At 36.9% G+C, this 23,557-nt stretch overlaps 1 protein-coding gene and 1 long non-coding RNA gene across 2 annotated transcripts in view; one reads left to right on the plus strand and one right to left on the minus strand.

Moving 5' to 3' along the window:
• The first annotated feature begins 820 nt into the window (after positions 1 to 820).
• On the plus strand, positions 821 to 6,455 carry LOC132615385 (uncharacterized). The gene is made up of 9 exons (XM_060329994.1): positions 821 to 958; positions 1,116 to 1,231; positions 2,978 to 3,007; positions 3,103 to 3,239; positions 4,501 to 4,680; positions 4,766 to 4,828; positions 4,920 to 5,027; positions 5,703 to 5,786; positions 6,401 to 6,455. The coding sequence occupies exons 1-9, from the start codon at positions 877 to 879 to the stop codon at positions 6,453 to 6,455; spliced, it is 855 nt and encodes a 284-aa protein (XP_060185977.1). The 5' UTR covers positions 821 to 876.
• An 8,011-nt stretch (positions 6,456 to 14,466) lies between these two features.
• LOC132641212 (uncharacterized) overlaps positions 14,467 to 23,557 on the minus strand; it is a 13,846-nt gene continuing 4,755 nt past the window's right edge. The window contains exons 2-3 of the long non-coding RNA XR_009582757.1: positions 15,578 to 15,625; positions 14,467 to 14,785 (exon numbers count right to left, since the gene is read on the minus strand). This is a non-coding gene — a long non-coding RNA (uncharacterized LOC132641212). The remainder of the gene's footprint in view (positions 14,786 to 15,577; positions 15,626 to 23,557) is intronic.

Here is a 23,557-nt window from a genome sequence, read left to right on the forward strand (position 1 = left end):
CATCGTCAACTACTCTTGCCTGTGGAGAATTCGAATCCCCAAATATCGGATCTTCAAAATCAGAATATCTGGCTACATTATTGTGTGAAGTTCTTACAACCCCCATAGTTACATGTTTCCTCACCATTGTTTACTTACAAAGTTCAAAACTCAAATGCAAGACAAATAAACTCCAAAATAATTTCTAAAACACAGCATCAAACATCGCTAAAGTATCAGAGTATACATCTGTGGAAGTTTAGATTTCCTGTAAATATACCTAAAGAAAGAAGGAAGAAAGATGGAGGTTATTTGGGAGATAAAAGCAGTTACAGACGTAGAGGGAACATGGGGAGATACAAGGAGATACTTTTTTAATAGGTGAGAATTAATTAATTTGTATATTTAATTAGTTGGTTATATAACGCCAATATTTAAGAAGGAATTCTGTATTTTGGCTATTAGATGACAATAGTTAAAATCTGGGTTGTTTTGTGCCAATAGTATGTCCTTATTGTATTTCCACATCAATTTCCCATTTTTTTTAAAATTAAATTTTACCTTGCTGGGCCTTTTATTTATTAGATGTAGGAAAATTGTTATGTCCGTTCATTTTTTAGTTGGGTATCTGAGGTTGGGCCATGTTTTTGAGCTCAACCCATGTGTTGAACAATTTAATTTCATGAATACCCAATAGTGCATCTTACATTGCCGCTGGTGCCGCTCTCTCCTCTTCTTCCTTTCCTCCCTCTTTGGCGTTTGCCGCCACCCCTTCCTCCAACTTTCACTGTAAATACCTTTTTAGGTCTTTATTTATACCTTCTAAGTAGTGGAATTTTTGGGTCTTTCTTGTTCAATAAAAGTAGTAGTGAATAGGAACAAACAAAGAAGAAAAATATGCCTCGTACTGCCACATTGGAGTCCCCTGATTTCCCTTCTCTTAGAGCTTTAACTTTTGACATTCTTGGATTAATCAAAGGTAAATGTTTGAGCTTTTAATTAATATGTTTCAATAAAGTTTGAGTCTTTTTTCCTAAAAATTGTATTTTTGTTTGAACGGAAACTGACCCTTTTCAGCTCACAATCAGTAGTGCAAAGGGTATTTCTTTTCTTAAAAAAGATTTTATTGAGTGCAGTTATTGAAGCAAAGGGTGAGCAAAAGGAAGCTCCTAAGGTGGTGGAGAGATGGGGGGAGCCTGATGCTTCAAGGTGTGTTCTTGCCACGTCAATTATAGACCGCCAATTTGACCCTGTAAGTTGTCCCTCTCAACTTCATTGTATTATGTATGTGCTATATTATTCTACTTGTGGGATAATATTCCATTTAGGGGTCGTTTGGTAGAGCGTATAAAAATAATACTGAATAGGGTGTATTAGTAATGATGAGGTGAGTTATGCGGGGAAGAAAAAGGATTCATATCAGCTCTATTTCTGGTTCTTTTCCAAACACATATTCTGTTAACAGTTTAACATATGTTAGTTTAAAGGAGAAAATGATGGAAAACTTTATACACTCCACACAAGATCGCAAGTAAATCATTAGACAATTACATAAATCTAGAATATTTGTTAGGGCATTTAACTTGGTCCATAGTAAGAATCAATTGAAGGAATGAGGGATATTCTAAGTCTTGTTACTTTCTTTATGGCACTTCTCTTAATGAGCCAGAGAGGAAAATAATCGGTAACAGTTTCAGGGACCACAACATTATAAATAAGAAAAGGCAACTCTTCGAGATGACTTTTTATAATAGGTACCTTTTCAGATATAGGCCCATCAATATATCTGAAAATTGTATTGGGTTTCTCATATATGAAGCCCATACGCTATTAACTGATATTTCTATAAATTAACACTTTATTAGATCATAAAAATGGGCTTCTTTAATTGATATCAATCTATTTACAATTATATTAAATATGTGAGTCCACTAAATAGAGAATTTCTAACAGAAAAATCATACACTTAGGTTAATTGAAGGTCTGATGTGCTTAGTCAAATAACACAAGGATCAAAATTGGAACATAGCAATAACTCGGGGACCAAAAGCGCTATTTACCCATTAGTTATACATAGGTTGAAAACACTACCAAACAAGGAATTAATAATACCAAAGTTAATATATGTATTACTTTCTCTAATACATCCTACCAAACGACCCCTTAGTGTTTCTTTTAACTCATTGTGGAATAATGTTTTCTGTCTTTGTGTTTCTACATGTATAATGCACGGGTTGGGTGGATAGTTTTATTTGATAGAGAGATGATATTTGTATGTTAAGTTATTGCGTAGGAGTTGTTTCTAGAGCCACTAGGTGTTGTTTGGAGTTGTGAATTTCAGTACACTATCAGTTCTCTCTAGTTTCAGAAAAGGGTGAAAAAGGTTTTGGTTATGGAATATCGCAATGTATAGAAACTCCTATGAAAATTACAAAGAAAAATGTATGAAAGGAAAATGAACGAAAGCTGAAGCTTCGGAAAATGAACCAAAGCTGAAGCTTCTTCCACTATTAAATCAAGTTGGCTGAGGGCCTTTTTTCCTCTTGCACTTTGATAGTGCTTTGTTCTTCGGAGGACTTTTGGTCTGATTTGCTTGTTAATGGAATGGATAGTTCTTGTCATTAACCCAAACTTCAAGATAAGAGATAAAGCAAAAATGTCAGGAAGAAACAGAACAAAACAATTATGTTTCCTCCATGTTCGGGATTGAGGCATTTCAAGTGACAGCTTGGCTCAATTTTAGGTTGTATGCTTTATGTAGACATGTTTATTGCTTAAAATTAAACCCAATCGAGGATTATAGTTTCTTAGTGCTGGCATCTTCTAGTAAATCATCTAGCTATATAGCATGCAGATATCATATTAGAACTGATCTCCGTAAAATTTAGATATTCATCTTCTAAAGATAATAATTTAGCCTTTGAGTGGCAACTGCTTCTACGGAACTACTTGGCTTGTGAGATATCTAACCATTGTGGTTTTTAATAATTTTTTGTAGCTTCTAGGTGTAGCAAGAAGAAATGGCTTGGTAAGCACTTTTTCTATTTGATCAAAATCAAGATAAATGAAGTTTTGTTTTCTTGAGTGTTGAGCAGCACCCTTTACTACTTTTATACTGCACAGATTGAGGTGCTTATTCCTGTCAATGGAAATGTTTGTGCATCCATTTCAAATAAAAATCAAAGTGATAAAATATCTGAAGATAATTCTGTTATCGGCTTGCATCTATTCAGAAAAGAGAGGCAGGACTCATCATCAAGGTACTGTCTTCAACCTGCTTTTGGAAGTATCTTATCTGGTTAGCTCATTGAGTCACCAACTTGTTAAAGTGAACGTTCTTAGACATGGATAAAAATGCATTGCTCAATAGCCCATTTTCCTCGGTGCTCCAATTATTTTAAATATGCAACTCTCCAGTTCTTGATTGGTGCGGAAGGTAGACTGTCCTGTTCAAATGTGCTATTGACTCTTGAATTGGTAATCACATCCCTGGAGTTTGTTTGGCTTTGCACAAGGGATGTGGTGGTTCCTATGAGGACAAGTTTGTACTTTTCGTTAAGTTGTAAATAGGATTGTTACGCTGCAGTTATTAGTTGTAAACAATATGATTAATATTGGTATTTGTGTGAGAATAGAAATAAGATAGGGAAAAAAGGAGGGAGTGTATAAGGTGATGATCCAAAGGAATAATAAAAAGAAATAAGAGTTTGCATTGGTTGAGGTTTGAGAATACACGAGTTTCCGCACGCTGTTTTCTTTTTAGGTAGGCACCTCTTGGATATGAGGATGGATAGACTATATGGGAGGATAGGGAAGTGGAAGAATAAGAGGGATAAAGGTAAATGTAAAAGGCTATTTTTTCTAGATCTCGACTGATGATCGTGTTGTTTCTGATGATCGTGTTGTTTCTGATGTTAATATGTGTTAGCAAGACCCTTCGCTAGTACCTTATATAACAAATAAATAGCAAGACCCTTCGCTAGTTAGCCAGGGGCAAAATATGAACCTAATATGGAGTCTGGTCTTCCGAGTGATCAGTGGCCCTAAATATGAACCAAACATTGGCGAAGAGTTAATCCCCTAATATCCCATTTGCTATCCCTGACTAAGAAACCTCCTATGATAATATCTACACATAGTTAATAACTTGGAATTCTCAGGTAAGTGTTAGCACCTGTATACAGTTTCCCTTCTGCAGTGTGCCTAAAGTGGAATAATGGATGGCTACTAAATTCAATTAATATTTCCTGATATCCACAGCCAACGTATTCAATAGTGGTGAGCAAAACAACCTAGTTTTTGATAATGAGTTACTAAATGTGGGTTAGTAACTAGAACACTTTTACTTGATTAAAAAAAAAGTAACTAGCACTCCAAGCGAAGTGCTTTCAATGTGTTGGCAATGAGTTAACAAGGATGCGGCTTGGAAGATGCATTTAATGTAAATCTCACCCAGAGTAAAATAGGCTCGTTCCTAAATTCCTTCGTGTTACATTTGTATATTTTCTTATACATTTATAGGTCATGTACCCTGCTTACGTGCACAATAAAAGGACAAGCAAGCATGAAGTGTGTTAAAATGTCAAAATCATCTGAAGATTTTGGTGTTAAAGGTACACAAACGGCATGGAATGTTAGTGGTTCAGGCACCATTTTGTGCTCCAAGGTTGACGCAGATGAAAACTATGCATTGTTTGTTGGGTGAGTAACAGTGAATATTGGGTTCTGCAAGATAACCTTAATGGTGGAAAATAGAATGATTGTTATGACTTATTTGATATTTCAGGAAGGGCGTTGAGGTTAATGTATGGGATCTGAACCAGTGTGCTAAATTTGGACTGCAAAATCTGTGAGATCCACCGTCATACTGTGTAGCATTTGTAGTTGAGAAAGAATTGATTGCTTATACCTAAATTTGTCATTTTAAATGTTTATTCCAGCCAGCAAAAAATAGCCTTGGTATATTCACCCCAACTTGGTTTACATCTGCAACTTTCTTGTGCAAAGATGACCACCGCAAATTTGTTGCAGGCACGAACAGTCACCAGGTATTTTGTTTTCTTAGCTAATATTTCTCATTGCCTCTGTTAAGCATGTGCTTTTCCTTTGTATCAAGAGACCAATTTTGATGCAATGGATTCATACTTCTCTTTCCAGGAAGGACTCCATGCAATTTTATTATTGCATTTTTTGACTAACACTAGGAATTCTCTCGCATTTGTGAGACCAAAAGGAATTTTTTAGGACCACTTCTTTCTTGGAGTGGGTAGAGGGACGAGTGAATGGAAATGGAGACAGGAGAGGTGGGTCCAAGAAATAAACCAATAAGGTTCCCAAATGGGTGAGCTGATTCTAGTGTTGGATGGTTTATAACTTTTCGGCTCTCATAAGTTAGTGATACTCCAAAATGCCATATTGTACAATTTAAGCCGGTATCAGTGCTGAAATAGATTGGACACACCCAGTAAATTCCTTTTGAATCATTTTTTGTCCTTTACTTTTTTTCATAAATTCTTACGGTGCTGCTGCTCAAATGGACTGGTCTATAATTTTCCCTTCAAATGGACTGGTCTTTAATTTTTGCCCTTCAAATGGGCTGGTCTTTAATTTTTGCCCTTCAAAATTGAAATTATGCCTAGCGGGGCATAAGTTCTTTAAGAGATTGTGGTGCTCCCCCTTTGTTATACTATCAACTACAGAGACCCCATATCTTATTGTTGTAGGCTATGTTTCTACCAAACAGTATATGAAGGAGGACCTGGTTGTGTACCAGTTTCCTTACGCAGTGCAGTGCAAGAATCAGCGCAGTATTTTTACTTGGAAAACTCCTTGCTCAAGGGATTAAAAATCACGACCTACCCCAGTAGGGTTTCAACTCCACTACACCGAGCAACTTTAGGTTACAACTCTATCGTAAGCTAGGAATTAACTCCCATAATCCTTCACCCTTACAATAAAGCTTATGTAACCTAGGAACTAACCCCATAGTCCCTCCACACTTGCAGTACTAACGCTTGCGGAAACACACTTCTCACAAGTACACTTTGAGACTTTTAAGATACCTACAAACAGCTTCTCAAACAAGAAGTGCAGGTTTTCAATTTAAGCACAAAATGAACAAGGATTTACAAAAACCTAAAGAACATAGACTAAACTCATATCTGGATCTGGTTTTTTAGCTTGAAAGTAACTTTGTTCTTGAGAGATCTTGAGAACTTATGTCGGCAGCTTTGCACGATTTAGATTAGGATTTCAAGTCTACTCAATATGTTGCCATCATGTTGTATATATATAGTGGGAGCATGTGGGGTGAAAAGAAAGCACTCTTCAATTTTGACCTAAAGCATGGGCCAAACTCACTGATGTACTTGTGTGCAGCAAGTGGCTTGACTTTATAGTTATTCTCTACTGACGGTGGTAGGTGCACAGAGAGCAGATTACAAACCAGGTTTCTATCTGGTTTTGAAACAGTTTGACAATCATTAAAACACGAATGCACTTGGAACTATCAATTTTCCCCTTTTTGATGATGACAAACTCATAGACTGATGGTCCCCTTGAGAATCAGCTTCCCACTTATTCCCCCTGCGAAGCAGATCATCATTGTCAAGGCACTTGCAACATGTTAGCAACATAATACCATTTTCAACCCATCATTGTCAAGGCACCTACAACATGTTAGCAACATAATACCATTTTCAACTGCAAGATAAACATTGCCACATTATCATCACATATCAATCTTCCAGTTCTTCCCCCTTGGTTAGCATATCTTCCCACAACAACCACCACAATCATTTATTCGATATGTCTCCCCCCTTAATCATAATCTTTTCACTACACAAAAGCATCTTTCCCCTTTTGGCATCATCAAAAATATTAAAGCACAGCCAACAAGAAGTTCAGGTATATTAACTCACAGCCACAAGGGCAACACTATCATGATAAGTAAGAGAAACATGCAAGAAGTTAGAGTAGCACGGAATAGAGTAAAAAGCCCAAACAAGTAATACAGATACATATCATAGTAGCCAAATCAGAAAATGAATAAAGGAGAAATTGTCATTAGTGCCGGAACATTATCACACAGAAATATAAAACAGGGAATAGGGTTAAAAAAGGCTCAGGAAGATGAATTTGATATGAACAAGCTAAGGAGCTTTGGGCTTCTGTGAATTTTGGGCCAGGGCTTTGAGGAGATTGTTTATTCGTTCTCCGTTGACTCTCTAGTCCTCTATCATCTGATCCTTGAGCTTATCCACCTTCAATGACAGCCTCTCATTGTCTAACTTGAGCCTCTCAATTTCCAATCTTGCAGCTTTCAGAGCACTTTGAGAACTAATTTCTTTCTTTTTCTTAGATAGCTGAGCTTGAAGGATAGCATTCTCAGCCTTTACCCTGTGTAGTTCAGCAGTAGTGATCTCTTGAGCTTCAAGCACTTTTGTGATTGTAGATACACTTCCCACACCACTTTTCTTAGGTATACCCTTCCAGAGTTCCCATGGAAAACATATGCTTCTTTCCTGACCTTGAAGTGAGCAAATACTTTGTTCAGAAGAAAACCATATAGGAGCCCATGTTGACCCCCTGGTGCCCTCTTTACCTTGATGATGCGCTCAATCATAATAGCAGGAACGTTGATAGGCTGGTAGTCAGTCAGTGCCTCTTCACCAAATCTTTGATAGAGGTCTTGGTGCGACCCTATTTTCTTGGAAGCAGGACTTTGTTCACCATTTCGAACATGAGCTGAAATTCTCCTTTCAGCTCTTTCTTTAAAAGTATAGCCCTTGACTCGGCATCCCTTACCCCATTTTTACCATCATAACCTTGAAGCCCCTTGAAGCCTCTGCCTTTCCATTTATGGTTCTCTACCCTTTATTAAGAACTTTCAGAATATCTCCCAATATCTTTTCCTCCAACACAAATTTAGTCCCACTAACTGATGCAATGAGAGTACTGAGATCATCGGAGTAGCAGAGATTTGCATAGAATTCAGAGACTTGTTCCTCATACATACTCGGTACAGGTGGAGCAAAGAGATGAATCTATCCTTGAAATTTAACAATTTCAATCAGTTCTTTCATTTCAGATTTTTCTGCAACTTCAGGGTCAAACACCCTCCCAGCTAGGGCGGTATATCGGTCGGTTCGCTTCGGGTTTCAAAGTTATCGGTTCAACTTATCGGTTATCGGTTTGTAGACATGTGAAACCATTAAATAACCATTAAGATATCGGTTAATGGGTTATCAGTTAATCGGTTGTTGTTTGTTATCGGTTCGGTTATCGGTTTAACCGTTAAGATTTCACACAAAAACAATTCAAGAACAAGGAACCCATCTTCAAAACTGAAAGTCGCTTCATCTCCTAAGACTATGCCGAACAAAAAAAATTCAATAACGAAGAACTTTTTCTGCTAGAAAGTGATTTCCTTAATTTCCCAACCCCAACAAACACCCCAAAACAGAGAAATACAAAAACACATAAACAAGAGTGAGAATTGAAAGCAATGTAGAAGAAGTAAAAAATAGTTTAGTAAGTTTACATTTTCAAGTCGGGCTTGCATCTTGCGAGTTGGAGGAGAAGGGTTTCTGTTGTGATACGCCACTTGAGAGACTGAGTTTATGAAGTGGAAATCAAGTGAACCCTAAATTTAGTCAAGTTACTTTATATATGGAACGGTAGAATTATAATTAAATAAATAGTTATCGGGTTATCGGTTCACCCGTTAACAAAAATGGCCAAACCGTGACCCGACCCAATAACCCAATAACCACAAGGCACCACCCGATACCCGAATCAGTAATCCATTAACCCGAACCATTAACCCAATAATCCATTAATTGATTCGGGTTATTGGTTTAACCGTTAATATGCCCAGCCCTACTCCCAGCAACACCTTTTGTTTCCCCAGAGATTGTCTTCTCTAAATTTCACTTTAAGCAACAATTTTGCTCACCCTTTGCTTGTTGAAGGAACTGGATGCCTGAATCATCTCACTCTTTTCTCTTCTTTAAAGGGTTGGATTCATTTGTCGACCTGTCACCCTTAGCTAGTGTGACCTTTGACTTACTGTTCCTCTTCTTAGCAATTTCCCTCATAAGTGAGACATCTTCCACTTCTGCTTCTTTCTCTTTATCATTTCCTTTGGCTACTTCAGTCTCCACATCCACTAACTCAGTTTCATTAATCAATCTAATCTTCGTCTAAGAACCCATAGATCTTTTCCTTCCTTTGGATTTACTTGCTTGAAGAGCTGATTCAAGGGTTGCCTTTGCTGCATGCTTACTCTGCCTGGTTCTTGGTGCGGTTCGACCAACGGTAGTTCTCACCGAGGATGTGGATCCTTTGGTTTATTTGACCTTTGACCTTTTCTTTATTTGAAAGACAAGAGGTATCTCATCTTCGTCAGACTCATCAGCATACGCACGTTGACCATGATCCTTCTCTGGTGACATCTCAATAAGAGGTACAGGTTCAGGAGTTATGATTAGGTCTAGGTTCCTCCTAGATGACCCTGGTGCCTCACCCCACACAGGAGCTGACATAGGTCCAGTTTCTATGGTTCCTCGTGAAGAGGGAACTGGTCTCTCATTTATTTCTTGTGCAGACCTCATATTTTCTAACTTACTCATGGTACACATGGTCTCAAGTTCTTCCATAAGAGCAACATCACTACTCATCCTACGAAAACGTCCCCGACCAATCCCAGAAATAGTACCATCCATTGACTCATCTACTCCTTTACCAAGATCAACAGAAAAAGAGTTACCTTTTTCCACATTATTTTTGTCAATCTGAGTGGTTTGTTCCTCTTTTTCATTCGTGACTTTTCTTTCAACAGACCTTGAAGAGACTCTATCCTCTTTAGCTTGATTTTGATTTCTCTGTGTTCTCGAAGGGTTGACTAGTAACTTCTATACCATGGTCCTGTTCTTCTCTTTCGTCAGTCGTTTGAAAGTACTTAGACATTGATACTATATACCCACTACTGATAGAGTCGGGTTTTTCAATTTGGATAGAGGTGACTGAAAAGGGTACAGTTTTTCTGCGAGTTTGACTGGAGACAGAGGATTTTGAGGAGGAGGTACCAAGATTTAAATTGATGGAGGTTTGGGATTTTGGGGAGAGTATGGGATGGTTAAGGGAGCTGTTCGTAGGATGCTCAGGGGAAGAGCGACCGGACCTGATGAGATTCTTGGGGAATTTTGGAAGAATGCAGGCAGGGTAGACTTGGAGTGGCTGACTGGGTTGTTTAATGTCATTTTCAAGGAAGGTCTCAACCCTTGAACTACCGGCCCTGTCTGCCTAGTCAACACCAACTCCCTGCCGCTGAGCCTGGGCGGCTACATGTTACACTCCATAATAATCCGTGCTACTTGAATTAAAACAAGAAAGAATAAGTTACCAAGGTTCAAGGAAAGTTAATCGAGTTAGTAAGAATATCGTTATATATATGGTTGCTTTAAGTATCCCGAGGTGACATGGTAATCTAAAGGATTTGAAATCGCGTTATGAGTATGTATATGAGGTAATGTGAGTGACCTTTTAAAGTATTTGAGATTTTTAGTAATGATATAGAAGATGGACAAAAGATAGGAATATACTTTTGCGATTGGAGTTTCGTCGAAGCTTTGTGAGTTCTCCAGTTATGTTTAAGGTTATTGTGATTCTCCGGACCCTTCGAGATGCGTATATGGATTGTTATGAATATATATGAGTGTGTATATGTATGTATAAGAGGTTACATGAGGTTTGAAGAGGATTAGAAGTTAAACGAAATGAATCGGAACAACTTCAGTAAAATCTCGGACCCGGTTTTAGCCTATATTGTAGGAGGCGTATCTCCCAGTATATGAGGAGTTTTAAGGTGTTTCAAAAGCCTAAAATGAATTTCATCGAGTCTAGTTTGCAATGCAACAAACCGCTCGTCAAAATGATATCGAGATAAGGAGATATGGACGATGCAAGTTGGGCTGAGTGGGGATTAAGACTTAAATGTTCACAAATTTTTCACTAGTGGCCGTGTGGGCCCCACAAACACATGACAAAGTCTGATTTCTTGCCCATGCTTAGTTGGGCGAACGGGTAACACTATCTTGAGCATCAAAATGGTCGCCTTGTTGACCAAAGTTGAGCCACAACTCATTTCCCAACTACACAAAGTGGAATAGGAGAGAGAGGCTCCATTTCACAAACATAGAAACTTGGAAGATAGAGAGAGAGAGAGAGTCACGGTTTCCATGGTTGTTCCACCACCAAAAACGGCCAGCTCTTCCATTTCTTTCTCACCATTAAACCCCTAAAATGTTCTACACATTCACCATTATGTTTCAAGTGAAGAAGAAACCATAAACATGCCATGCATGCTCTTGAAACTCACGGCCAGATTGTATGGCTGAGCAGTGGACAGATTTGTGTTGAAGTTCCAAGAGTAAATTGTGTCTCAAGTGTTGTGGATATTCAGGTTACTAGCAAAGTTAAGGAACCAACTTGTTAAGGTAAGAATTGATCACTTCTTTTAAGTTTTAGAATGAGTTTGGAGGCATTATGAACATGTATAGATGATGAATTGGATGTGTTTAACTTTGCATGTTGGTATTGGATTGTTGTTGTTGAAGTTGTAGTGGGCCATGTGCCATTGACTCATGTGAAATAATGTTTAATCTCCTTGTGCATGTATTGGGAATGGATTGAATGTGTTGTAGAATGAAATAAACGAATGAAAATCATGAAGTTGTTCTAGTTGTGTTGAAGCCATGTAAGGGGACTGTTAGGGGGATTTAGGGACTGTTTTGTGTCAAGTTTTGATTGTTGTTGTTATGGACATTGTGGGGTATTGTATGCATGTTGAATATGTGAATTGAGGTGTTAAAGAAATGATCTATGTTGAAGTATACAAGCAGTCCAAAACCGTGGACTGTTTTGATGTTAAGAGTGAATTTGTACGTTTTGAATGTTGAATGTTGTTATGAACATATAGTGAAAGTGAAGTGTGATGATTCAAGTTGAAATTGAAATGATTTGTGGGCTGTTATAAGAATGAAAATGATGCTAAAACAGTTCCAAGAATCGTAAAGTTAATGTTGTTAAACGTGTTGTTGTCGTTGTAAGTTTAAATTGGAAAATTGCTAAGTGAGAATGGAAATGTTGTGTGTGTTGTTTGGCCGTGTGTATGGGACAGTTTGAATGATGTAAGGACTGCCCAAAGTCCCCTAAGTCATGTTTAAACAAGTTTGGATTAATATATGAAAGAACGATTAGCAATGTTAGCTTGTAGCGCTAGTCGGTTTGAATGCGAACGAAACGTCGTTTAAATGTTAGAAAGGTATTGTGAGCGTCAAAATATGTATTGAATTCCCTCGTAGACTAATTGTAGCTCTTGATATCTTGATATAGGATAAGTGTTTTTGGGCAGCAAGTACAAGTTATAATACGACTAAACGCTAAAGGTATGTAAAGCCTATTCCTTCTTTCTTTTGGCATGTCCTAGACGTAAGTATGAAACGATATGAACCTTGGGGTAAATTCTACTCTCTAGTTCCATGCATGATTTATGATTTTATATTTCCTTAATGCTATTTTCATGAGTCTACCATATGATTGACTAATGAATGATGTATAGAAGTTCCTACTCTTAAAAGAATGGCATGAATAGAGGCATACTTGACTTTCAAAAACTACATCATGAAAATTGATACATGTACATGAAAGCTGAAATGTTCCTTGCTATGGCTTGTAATGAAAGTTGAAAAAAATTGAATATGATTGTTATCCCAACACTTTAGAGTTGGTTAGTTGCGTATCTACTGAGTCTAAAAAGATGAATTGCATATATGTGGTTGCTTATTATTCTGCTCGTGCTTACCGCTATATCCTTCACTGAGTCCCGGGCCAGGACACGTTTTCGTGCGCATGTTTACTATATTATTCACCGAGTCCCTCATTAAAGGGCCGGGACACGTTATATATATATGATGACATGATGATATGATGATATGATGATATGGAGATGGTGGCCAGGAGGGCATATATTCCTTATTACCGAGTCCCTAATTAAAGGGTCGGAACACGTATATGTTTATGTTTATGATGCTATGATTTTAATTACTGAGTCCCTCATTAAAGGGCCGGGACACGTTATATATGTTATATACAGAATGAGTATGCAGCATTGATTACAAAAATCTATATTGAGATTGATATGAGAATGATACAGATGAAAAATGTTCAAAGGCAAGTTCTATGAAATTCTGTTTGTTGCTTTGAATCCTATACACCTTGTCTCAGTATGAGTCTATTATTACATTTCATGCTTTACATGCTCAGTACATATTCCGTACTGACCCCCTTTCTTCGGGGGGCTGCGTTCATGCCTGCAGGTACAGACGCTCGTTTCGGAGATCCACCAGCTTAGGATACTTATTCAGCTATTTTGGACTGCTCCTTTGTTCCGGAGCCAAGCTTGTGGTATAACTCCCTTATGTTGTATTCATATGTGTTTATTTGGGTACGGCGGGGCCCTGTCCCGTCATATGATACTGTCATTACTCTTAGAGGTCTGTGGACATTTGTGTGGGTCTGTTTGTGGTTGTTGATGCGTTTTATGACTATGACTTATGTTTGGGGCGTACCCATTCGTAATGGCAGCCTTGTCGGCTTGCTTATATATGCATGTTTGGTATGTTGCATATCGTGGCAGCCTTGTCGGCTTGCGTAGGAATATATATATGTTGTTGTTTAAAAATTGTAACTCCTCAGGAGACAGGTGCCTACGACATACAAAACTTTGACAACTTTAAAATAACACTCTACCTTTTTATACAAATGAGATCATGACATGCTGATTATAAATGATTAAAGTTAACAGATAATATGAGTGTCCAACTCGGGCACTAGTCATGGCCTACGGGGTTGGGTCGTGACACTACTAATCTGGTCAATAACTGTACAGCATCCCTCACGTCCTGGCCCGGTACATCCGGCTGAGGAACTGGGACAGGTGCTGGAGGCGGGGTACGCCATGTCTCAGGCAGCCCCTCACTCTGAATCTCATCCTAGGCCCTCGTGGCCTGCTGAGTAGGGCTAGTGGCCTTAATAACCGCTCTCTATCCCTTCCGAGCAACTATAGCTTTCTTGCGGGGCATCGCTGAAATCAGAACAATTCATCAGAAAGCGAACGCTTAACACAGGGCTCTATCGCACAATCTAAGAAGGAGAAAGAATGACAATTTCCTAACTGTCCTATAACCTATTGTTTATCAGTGTGGTTCACAACACGCTCATAAACAAGACTCTACTAGACACGGTCTGTAGACAACCCTAGGACGGAACTGCTATGATACCACTTCTGTCACGACCCAAACCGATGAGTCGTGATGAGTGTCTGGCCTCTAGCGACCAAACACCCCTATACTCATATCTGAATCTTACTGGACGTTTAGGGCCCATACATGACTTAAACTGATCTCATAAATAGGCGACATCATGAACACTGAACAATTTGTATATACATAAACATGCTGAAAAATCAGTGCAAGCCAGCTAGGCTGCTATATATATTGTACACAAAAGAATAGAAGCTGACAAGGCTACATCATCTGACTAATACATACAACTGTCTACAGACCTCTACTGAAATAAAAGCTGCAGAAAGGACGGGACAGGGCCCCGTCATACCCATGTGCATATACATCTCAAAAGAGCTAGCATACCATAAATAGACTGCAACTCCGGATCAAATGGAGTGCACTGATCGCTGCTGGATAAAAGTCCTACTAAGCTGGACCACCTGTCTGTCTACCTGTACCTGCGAGCATGAACGCAGCCCCCCGAGCAACGGGGAGTCAGTACGGATAATATACCGAGTATGTAAATCATAAGAACAACATATATATCCAAAAATCATGAATAAGATCTAAACTCATAAGCTGAAATGACTATCTGCATGTACTTGTATGAACTAGCATCTGTATGTATCTGCATAAATCTGTGTAACTGACAATGCCACTGTGGGCGCATAATATGCATGATCATACCTATCAATGAAGGTCATACATCTATATATATATATATATATATATATATATATATATGTGTGTGTGTGTGTGTGTGTGTGTGTGTGTGTGTGTGTGTGTGTGCGCGCGCGCGCGCATATATAACGTCTGATATATGTGCGTGTATAACGCCTGTCTCTCTTCTCATATCATATCGGCCTCTCGGCGGCCATTACATATACATTGCTGCGGTACGTGCAGCCTGATTCTCATATCATCATAGTGGTAATGCATGTATAACGCCTATCTTTCTTCTCATACTCCACATATATCTAATATTCGCGTATATAATACCTTCTGGTCACGGGTCAATGTACATAAATATATAATGAATGTAATGCATGAATAAACTGTATACATATAACTGGCTACATAAAACTGGACCCATGAACAGAAGGAACACTCATAAGCGAGGTACATGAACATCAAAGACTGAAGTACTTCTAATGCTTCTAAGAGTAGAGCAATATGGAAGCTCTTTTACTCGCTTGTTGGCCCATATCATAGGATCATGCTCAAAGAAAGAAAGGATAGCCTTAACATACCTTGAAGTATATCCAATCGTCCAACTTCTATCTCTCGAACTTGCAAGTCTACAATTAAGATAACATAGGCATTAATTAGACTATTTGCCTCGCTTACTAACCATCTTTAAATACATATAGAGCTTAATGAATTATGGACAACATTTCCCTTGTAAACTCAACAATCCTTCAACTTCCCATCCAATCTAACATCAACCACAATACCCACAACACAATGACAACACACACACACACACATATACATATATATATATATATATATATATATATATATATATATATATATATATATATATATATATATATATATATGCTTAAATCCATTCCCAATCATCTCTTAAAATAACCCCAATTCACTATATTACCCTTCATCAGCTTACTACTTCCATAAGTATCCTCTCTCTACTTAAAATCACTAAAACTCTTGATAATAAACCCAAATATAAGGGTAGAAATCATTTACATACCTTGAGGGGTCTAATATTCCAAGAATCACTTCAACTCCAACTTTCTAAGCTTCATAACCTTGAAGAAACCCTAGAAACAACCTTCTTTTTCACAAGCACGGGTTTACGGGGCTCGCACCTTACCAAATCTCCACTAATAATGATGAAAAATATTGGGAGAGAAAATACTAGGGTTTTTCTGATTTGGAATGGAGGAAAATGAGAAATAAAGTCGTGGATATTAGATTTATACCTGAAAATAAAAAGCTACAGCGGTGCGGGTCGACGACCCGTCGACGTGTCGACAGTCCGTCGACTTGCTCCGTCAACCTGCGCCTGCAGATGCAAGGCTGCGAAACCCTATCGACGCCGCATAACGACGGTCCGTCGACCATGTCGACGACCCGTCGATGATGACTGGTGTTTGCAGATTTTATCAGATTCAGCTCAGGTCGTGTCGATTTGATTCGCTCAACTTCTAATCCTGCAAATTGCCAGGAATACCTACTGGTACCCTTGTACACGGGGCAAGATACTTTCTACCTCCAAACTCGGGCTCGAGTCTCTATTCCAAAGGTACCCCCGACTAGAAAACCATAGGTTCTACTACGATGAAAACGGGTGGTGCAACATCTCTAATCTCCTATTGTTAGTCCTATCCTCATTAGTTGTCTTATCTAACTAGTGAAGTAAATTTGTTATGAAAGTAGACTGATATGCCATACCCTCTTGCATCTGTATTGATATTCATACATGTATAGGCCCTAGTTTGATAGATGATCCTAAGTGTTCAAACTTAACAAGTCCAAAATATTAAGGGAAGGTTGGAATAAAGTAGTTTGGTCATGTTTGGTCCAATCTTGAACAGTTTAGAGATTGAGACTGTTGTTTTGAATCATGAGGTCTGTTTTATTTTCTTTGTACATGAGTGAAGAATGTGGTGATAATAACTTATGGTCCTTGATTGCCTAGGCTTAAGAGATGGAAATAGGTAGGAAAGATCTTATAAGTCTAGTCTGAATAAAAGAAGAGGATAAAAAGAAAGAAAAAAGAGGGGAAACCATGGCTGAAACCTTAAGGAAATGTTTGGTTTTAATATATGAATTGTCAAGCCTTTCTTTTGGTATATGCTCAAGGGTAATAAAAGAGAATCATAAGTGTAGATGTGTGGGTTGAAACCACTTGATTAATGGGAAAAAATTTTAAAGACATCTTAGGAGAAGATTGAGAAAGGGTCAAGCATCACTTAACCCATAGTATCTTTCTTCCCAAAATAAGAGATTGTCATGGCATTCCTCATAAGTCTATGGGGTGTAACCTGCTACATTTGCACATTTGGTATTCTCTTTGCCATTTGCAGAGTTAAAAGGATCCTAAAAATGAATTTCTTGTGCCTTTATTAATTGTTCACTCAGATTAATAAACCTGGTCTTGAGGTTTTACTATAGACTTAAATGAATTATGTTGGTCTGCTCTGATATGTCTTAAGAGAAATGGGTTGACTAGGCTAGATAATGTGTGGTAATTTGAAAGATTGCGGTAAAACTGGAAAGAGGAAAAGGCTCTCAAAAGGAATACTGTTTATTCTGAAAACAAGGCAAGAAAGTTTTATGTGGATGATATAATAAGGTAGATTCCTTAATATTTGGTTAGGCTGGGTTCATAATTAAGATCTTTATGTGAATTCTGTGTGCATTGATATGATTTCAATTTGTGCTTGAGAGATGGTTTGTTTTCTCCCTTTTTCTAAGTAATGGTAAGACCTTAAAAATAAGGAAATAAGTGGGTTGCATCCATTTAAAGTGGCAATAAAGTGTCTTGGGAGGTATATTTGACCCTTTATTTGTGATGCTTTAGATAATATATCATGTTTCCCACTGTGAGATATGTTCTTGAGTTTATTAGTCTAAAGTCTAAGTAGAAGATAAAAACTGAACTTAAGTCATGTTGGACAGATGTGTTTTCCCTTTTGTGAAGTATTAAAAACCAGCTAAGGATATGTTATACTTGTACAGTTTGAAAAAATGAAAACTAGGAGTAGGCCACTGTTTATGAACATGTCTAAATCATGTGTATCCTCTTTTAAAATCAGCTTGGTTCTCTTTGCAATAGAATAGGATCATGAGAAAAGGTCTAAAAGGGTTGCAAAACTTTGAACTTTAAATATTGAGTCTTTTGTGCATCCATGGGACTTTTGGCCTTGCTATTTGCTTAAGTTGTATCTGAAAGTGAAGTTGATGTACTCAAAATTGGATATATTACATAGAAGCATTAGAACTCAAAGTCTCTTGGCCTTATTTGCAGATTTATCTTGATTTGAATTTCAGTTTATTTGTGTCTTAACCTTTAACTGAACTGTGTTGAAGGTGATGAAACACCTTACTTGTGTTTGTTTCAAAACAAAGAACTCTGATTTCACCTATTTGGATTTGTCATATCATGTCTGTTAGAATTATAGATTGGTTTTTTTCTGTTTACTTCCTGTATTTTCTGTGAGAATCACCTAGACTTGAGAATATGATTCCTAAAGAATGGCAAGAACCTTTAGTCGAGTTGTGCGTAGGACATATAGGCTCATTTGAAGATTTTGTCTAAATAATTCTACATGTACTCTATGAATGCCAAATCTGTTGTGTTGTACCCTGTCTTGAAGCCGGTTTACCCTATCCTTGTGTGCCTTTACACTTTGTTATGTCTACTTGAATCAATATTGTTAGGAACTGTACTACTCCTATGTGATTGTCTATGTTGTGATTACTTGGTTTAGTTCAGTCTTGGCCATATTATGCCCACACAGATTACTTTCTTTTTCCATGTTTAAATCATACTTGGTGCCTTGGTCTTAGGTCATAAGGGTAACCTGCCTGATGAGTCTATCCACCTCTTCTCTCCTTGTTCTCATCTGTTCTTGTTAACTTATAATTGTTCTATAGCTATGTATATTGGACCTATCCTATTTATTCCAAGCCATGTGTGTGTATGTGGACCTGTGTCTTCCATGGTTATTGTTGGTTGAGAGAGGCAGTTTAGGTGGGAGAGGGGCTTAGTTTAAGCCTTCCCCTGGTGACCAGCCATTCCGGAGGTTCATGAAACCTCTTGAACTTGTGCAGCATCAGGAATAAAGGGGCTGATGACTTGGCCTTCCCATCACCTAGGTTTGGGGTTTGAGTTTAGAGACATGGAAATACATATTCACATTATTTGGGCTGGTGAATAAATATGATATATTGCCTATACATGTGTATACTTGTGTATAGAGTAGGAATTGTAAAAGAATAGGAGATTTTGTATGTATGTGTGTATAGTTATATGTATGATAAGAACAGTAAAATATAAACTAACCGGGGTCTTTGTTTCCCTCCCCTTGCATGGCCACTCGGGCCAAGGTCCAGCCACCCTATTGGGTCAAAGGCCCAATAGGGAAATTCTTTCAAGTTCGTTGAGTCTAAAAAAAGGAGAAAGGGAAGCTAATATATTGAAGGCCCAATCATGGGTAAAAATGACACGAAGGCCCAACCATGGGTAAAAATGGTTGGGATTTGATCCACCCCATTTTACCTTCCTTATATTTATGCCTTCTTTATTTGCTTAAAGTGTTTCATGTATTGTATTCATATTTGTAAAAAAAAACCACAAACATTATTGGAATCATTTATGTTGCGAATTAAGCATCTTAGGCAAAACGGTGCATATGCCGTTTAGATTGACTCTAGCTCCAAAAAAAAATCTTTTGAAAAATCTGGATGATTTTGAAAATTAAAAATGGAAAGCAACTGCGTTTGTCCTAATAAATAATAAACTAAAGAGGTTATCGGAAAGATAAGATAGTATATCATAGTGTTCAAATTAAGAGGATGAGTAAAAATTAGACAAGAAATCCTTTTCAATTATTAAATTACGTTTTCTGGATTTTGAGTTGATAAAAAATGTGATATTTTGGGCCAGAGCCCACCTGAGTCCTTTCTTATAGAAAATCAGACATTTCAAAAAAAAAATATGGGGCCAGAGCCCATTAAATTTGATCTTTTGAAAAACAAAATGACAAAAGTTATTATTTGGACTAAAGAATCCACTTGACTCTTTTTAGTATAAATTTGTAGGTAAGAAAACATGGCTGAGGCCCATATTTAATAGCTACAACAAGGTATTTTTGGACTACAACCCGTGCATATTTGTCTTTAAAAAAGAAACCAATAACATAAACCATTCTTTTGGTTAAAGCCCATCTGATTATTTTAAATCTTTGGTTAGAAAAATTCTAGGCTAAGGCTTACGTTTTAAATAAATGAAGTAAGGTGTTTTGGGGCCTAAAAACCAAATGGACTTCAAAGTCAAAATTTTGCTCTTGAAATAAATCTGAGACTTTATTTAAAATAAAAAATAAGTATATATATAGCGTGCACATTTTTAAAAGGGGAATATATGCATAAGTTATTGGACCATAAATTCAATTCATTTTCTTAAGGATAAAACGTGCCAAAAATATCAAGAATCCCTTTCTTGTAAAATCAAAAAAGGGTCCAATTTTTACGCCCATGATTATAATATTTTTTAGGTAAGGATGTTTTAGAAATGTATTAAACGGATTAACCCAGTCCACGTGTGAGCAAAGCATGAATAAAACCTATTCATCCAGACTATAAAAAATAAATAAACTTTTTTCCTTTTCTATATAAAAATTGTTATCCTTATATATAAAAGGAACTAATTATACACGGATATTATAAATCGGAACCTAAATACCCTATATGTAAAGGGAATATATTCAATTCTTTTCAAAAATGATATATGCAACATGACAGGCTTTTGCGGGAAATAAACACTAAGTAAACAGTTCATGCAAATAATCACACATTCGAATTCGAAGGTCAACCGTATAGTACAGATCCTTAATACTAGGGTGCCTAACACCTTCCCTAGGGGATCACCAGAATCCTTACCTAGAACTTTTGATTAAGAAGGATTTTTCACAGCGTATGAATAAACCCTTCAAAACTGGGTTTCCTAATTTCCTAAAAATTAGGTGGCGACTCTTTTAAAACAAAGTTCGAAAGAGCACCAACGATTTCGAAGTAGCTTTTTCCGAACGCTAACCCCGCCCGTGAAAAATGCGAACCATCACAGTTGGCTATAGTAGGAGCTAGGAGAAATAGAGGTAGGCTGAAAAAGAACTTGGGGGAGGTGATTAGACAGGACATGACACAGCTCCAGTTGACTAAGGACATGACCTTAGATAGGGAGGAAAGGAGGTCAAGGATTAAGGTAGAATGTTAGTAGTTAGTTGAGTGTTGTGGTACTTTTAGTATTGTCGTACTTTTAGGTATCACATAGTTTCTTTTTTTCGCTAATGTGTATTGATATCTGTTGTTGCACTTGTTTTGTACACTTGCTATTTTGTTGTTGTTTTCTTCTTTGCTACTTTGAGTCGAGGGTTCCTCAGAAATAACTTTCTACCCCGCAAAGATAGAGATAAAGTCTGCGTACATCTTACCTTTCTCAGATCCCACATATATTACACTGGGTATGTTGTTGTCGTTGTTTGTTGTAAATGGTGGACAATCTAGAGGGAGAGTAATGCTAGATGCTTTAAGAACAAAGGAGTGCGTATTGGGAATATCAAAATGAACTGTTTATTTTTTGTATAAACAGAACTATGTTAATGATACTAATTACTACTATTATAAGAAAGTATTTCAAAATTTTGTAGTCCTCACATGAAATGTTTTGTCCATTTTGCCCTAATACCTTGTAAGCTCTCACCCATTTTGGTAAATTTGAATAAGTATATGGGCTAATTAAATGTTAGGAGGAGGAATGATGTGGAAAGCTGATAGAGACACCACAAAAGATCTATTAATTCAACCAAATTTCAAATTGATCCAAAAGTTTATAGTCTTTCTTTTATGTGGAAATGATTATTAAACTTGTTTCAAATTATCTTTTTTTCTATAAAATTTATTATACACAAGTAAAAATGTTATTGTGACATTCCCTTTCTACCTTAGTACATGCTTAATTATTAATTAAAAAATATTTTTCATGTATAGCTAAAATTGTTTGAAAAAAGTAATTGAAGAAATATTGTTAGCTCTCCAAATAATAATCTATCTTCGATATCTATATAGAATAGAAGAGGCAAAAGAAGGATAGGATGACAAGAGTCACCATCATAAAAATCAAAATATATAAAAAAAAATGCAGCAGTTAAAAAATTAAGTCTTAATTAAGTTGTTGTTCGTGCATTATGGGGCGAAAATATAGGAATGAGACAGTTATCTTCTGAAAACGCTCTGTAATACATAAAAATTTCAAACTATATTTTCTAACCACGTTCTCTTATCCATATCCAACACAAACTAAGGAATACAACACAAACTAAGGAGTCCAATTGTTCGGTTTATTTTGAAATTTTTGTACTATACAAATTCTTTTATGATTAGTTCATGGATATGTTTCTAATTTCATCTTATTGTGAAGGTGGTTAATACAAAAAAGGTAGTCCCAAGGGGAAATCAAAGCCGTCGTATGCGACTAGCTAAATGCTTGACAGGGAAGGTATTTTTCACTGCTAGAAATGATCAAGGTATTAGATTGGTTTCTCATTTTTTTCTTTTCTTTTGGTCTCAATCCAGCATTCACTATCTATCAAGGGCATCACAAGCTGGCAATTTCGCGGAGTCATTCAAATTTAATTATATTAGAAAGTTACAATTTTGAAGAAATAATGAAAAAGGATTTAGTTTTTGGTTAACCTGAATTGCAGAGGAAACTGGGATCTGACTATTCTTCTGGAAATTGAGATCTGAGTATTCTTCCTCTTTTTTCTTCTCAGTTGTTGCCCTCTTTCTGTTTAATCATGACTATGCAGCAAACTTCTTTGGGTTTATGATTTTGGGACGCATATGTCTATGGATTCAGAAGATTTAATTTGGTTGGAATCTTTTGATTGACTGTGTTGCGTCGATTTCACCGTAGACAAACATGTCAGAAAATATCAAACATCCAAAAATTTAATTTCTTAATTTCATAAAATAGATGATGGTTCCGTACTTACATTTACTTGATTTCTAAATATAGATAACTTTTGCGTTATCTAACTATAGATCAGTATTAGATTTGACACAGTACCTTGTTTTTGTTTACTCTCGCTTATGTTCATTTCAGATCAGTTTTCTGACTTTAAAGAGTGTTTTTTCAGGAATAGTCCCATGTAATAAAAGGATGTTGATCGTGATATGAATGTTTTTTTCAACAAGTAAATGTTTGAATGACACATGCTGTTTGTACTAATTTGCATTTTCTTGACATTTTTTGGGTTGTTTGTATAATTTCTTTGTTATTATTCGTTCCGGTCTGCAGTCTCAATTTTTGGAAACACTTTTAAGTATTATATTCACTTCTAACTACATTTTATCCCAAAACAAGTAACACTTGCTATTAAAAGAAACCTGACGTAGTTTGGCCTTTGATGATTACATGAATTCATTTGTTGGACAAATGTTTCTAGGTGTTTGATGATTACATTAATTCATTG

Source organism: Lycium barbarum, chromosome 1 (genome assembly GCF_019175385.1).
Source record: "Lycium barbarum isolate Lr01 chromosome 1, ASM1917538v2, whole genome shotgun sequence".
Lineage (NCBI taxonomy): Eukaryota > Viridiplantae > Streptophyta > Magnoliopsida > Solanales > Solanaceae > Lycium > Lycium barbarum.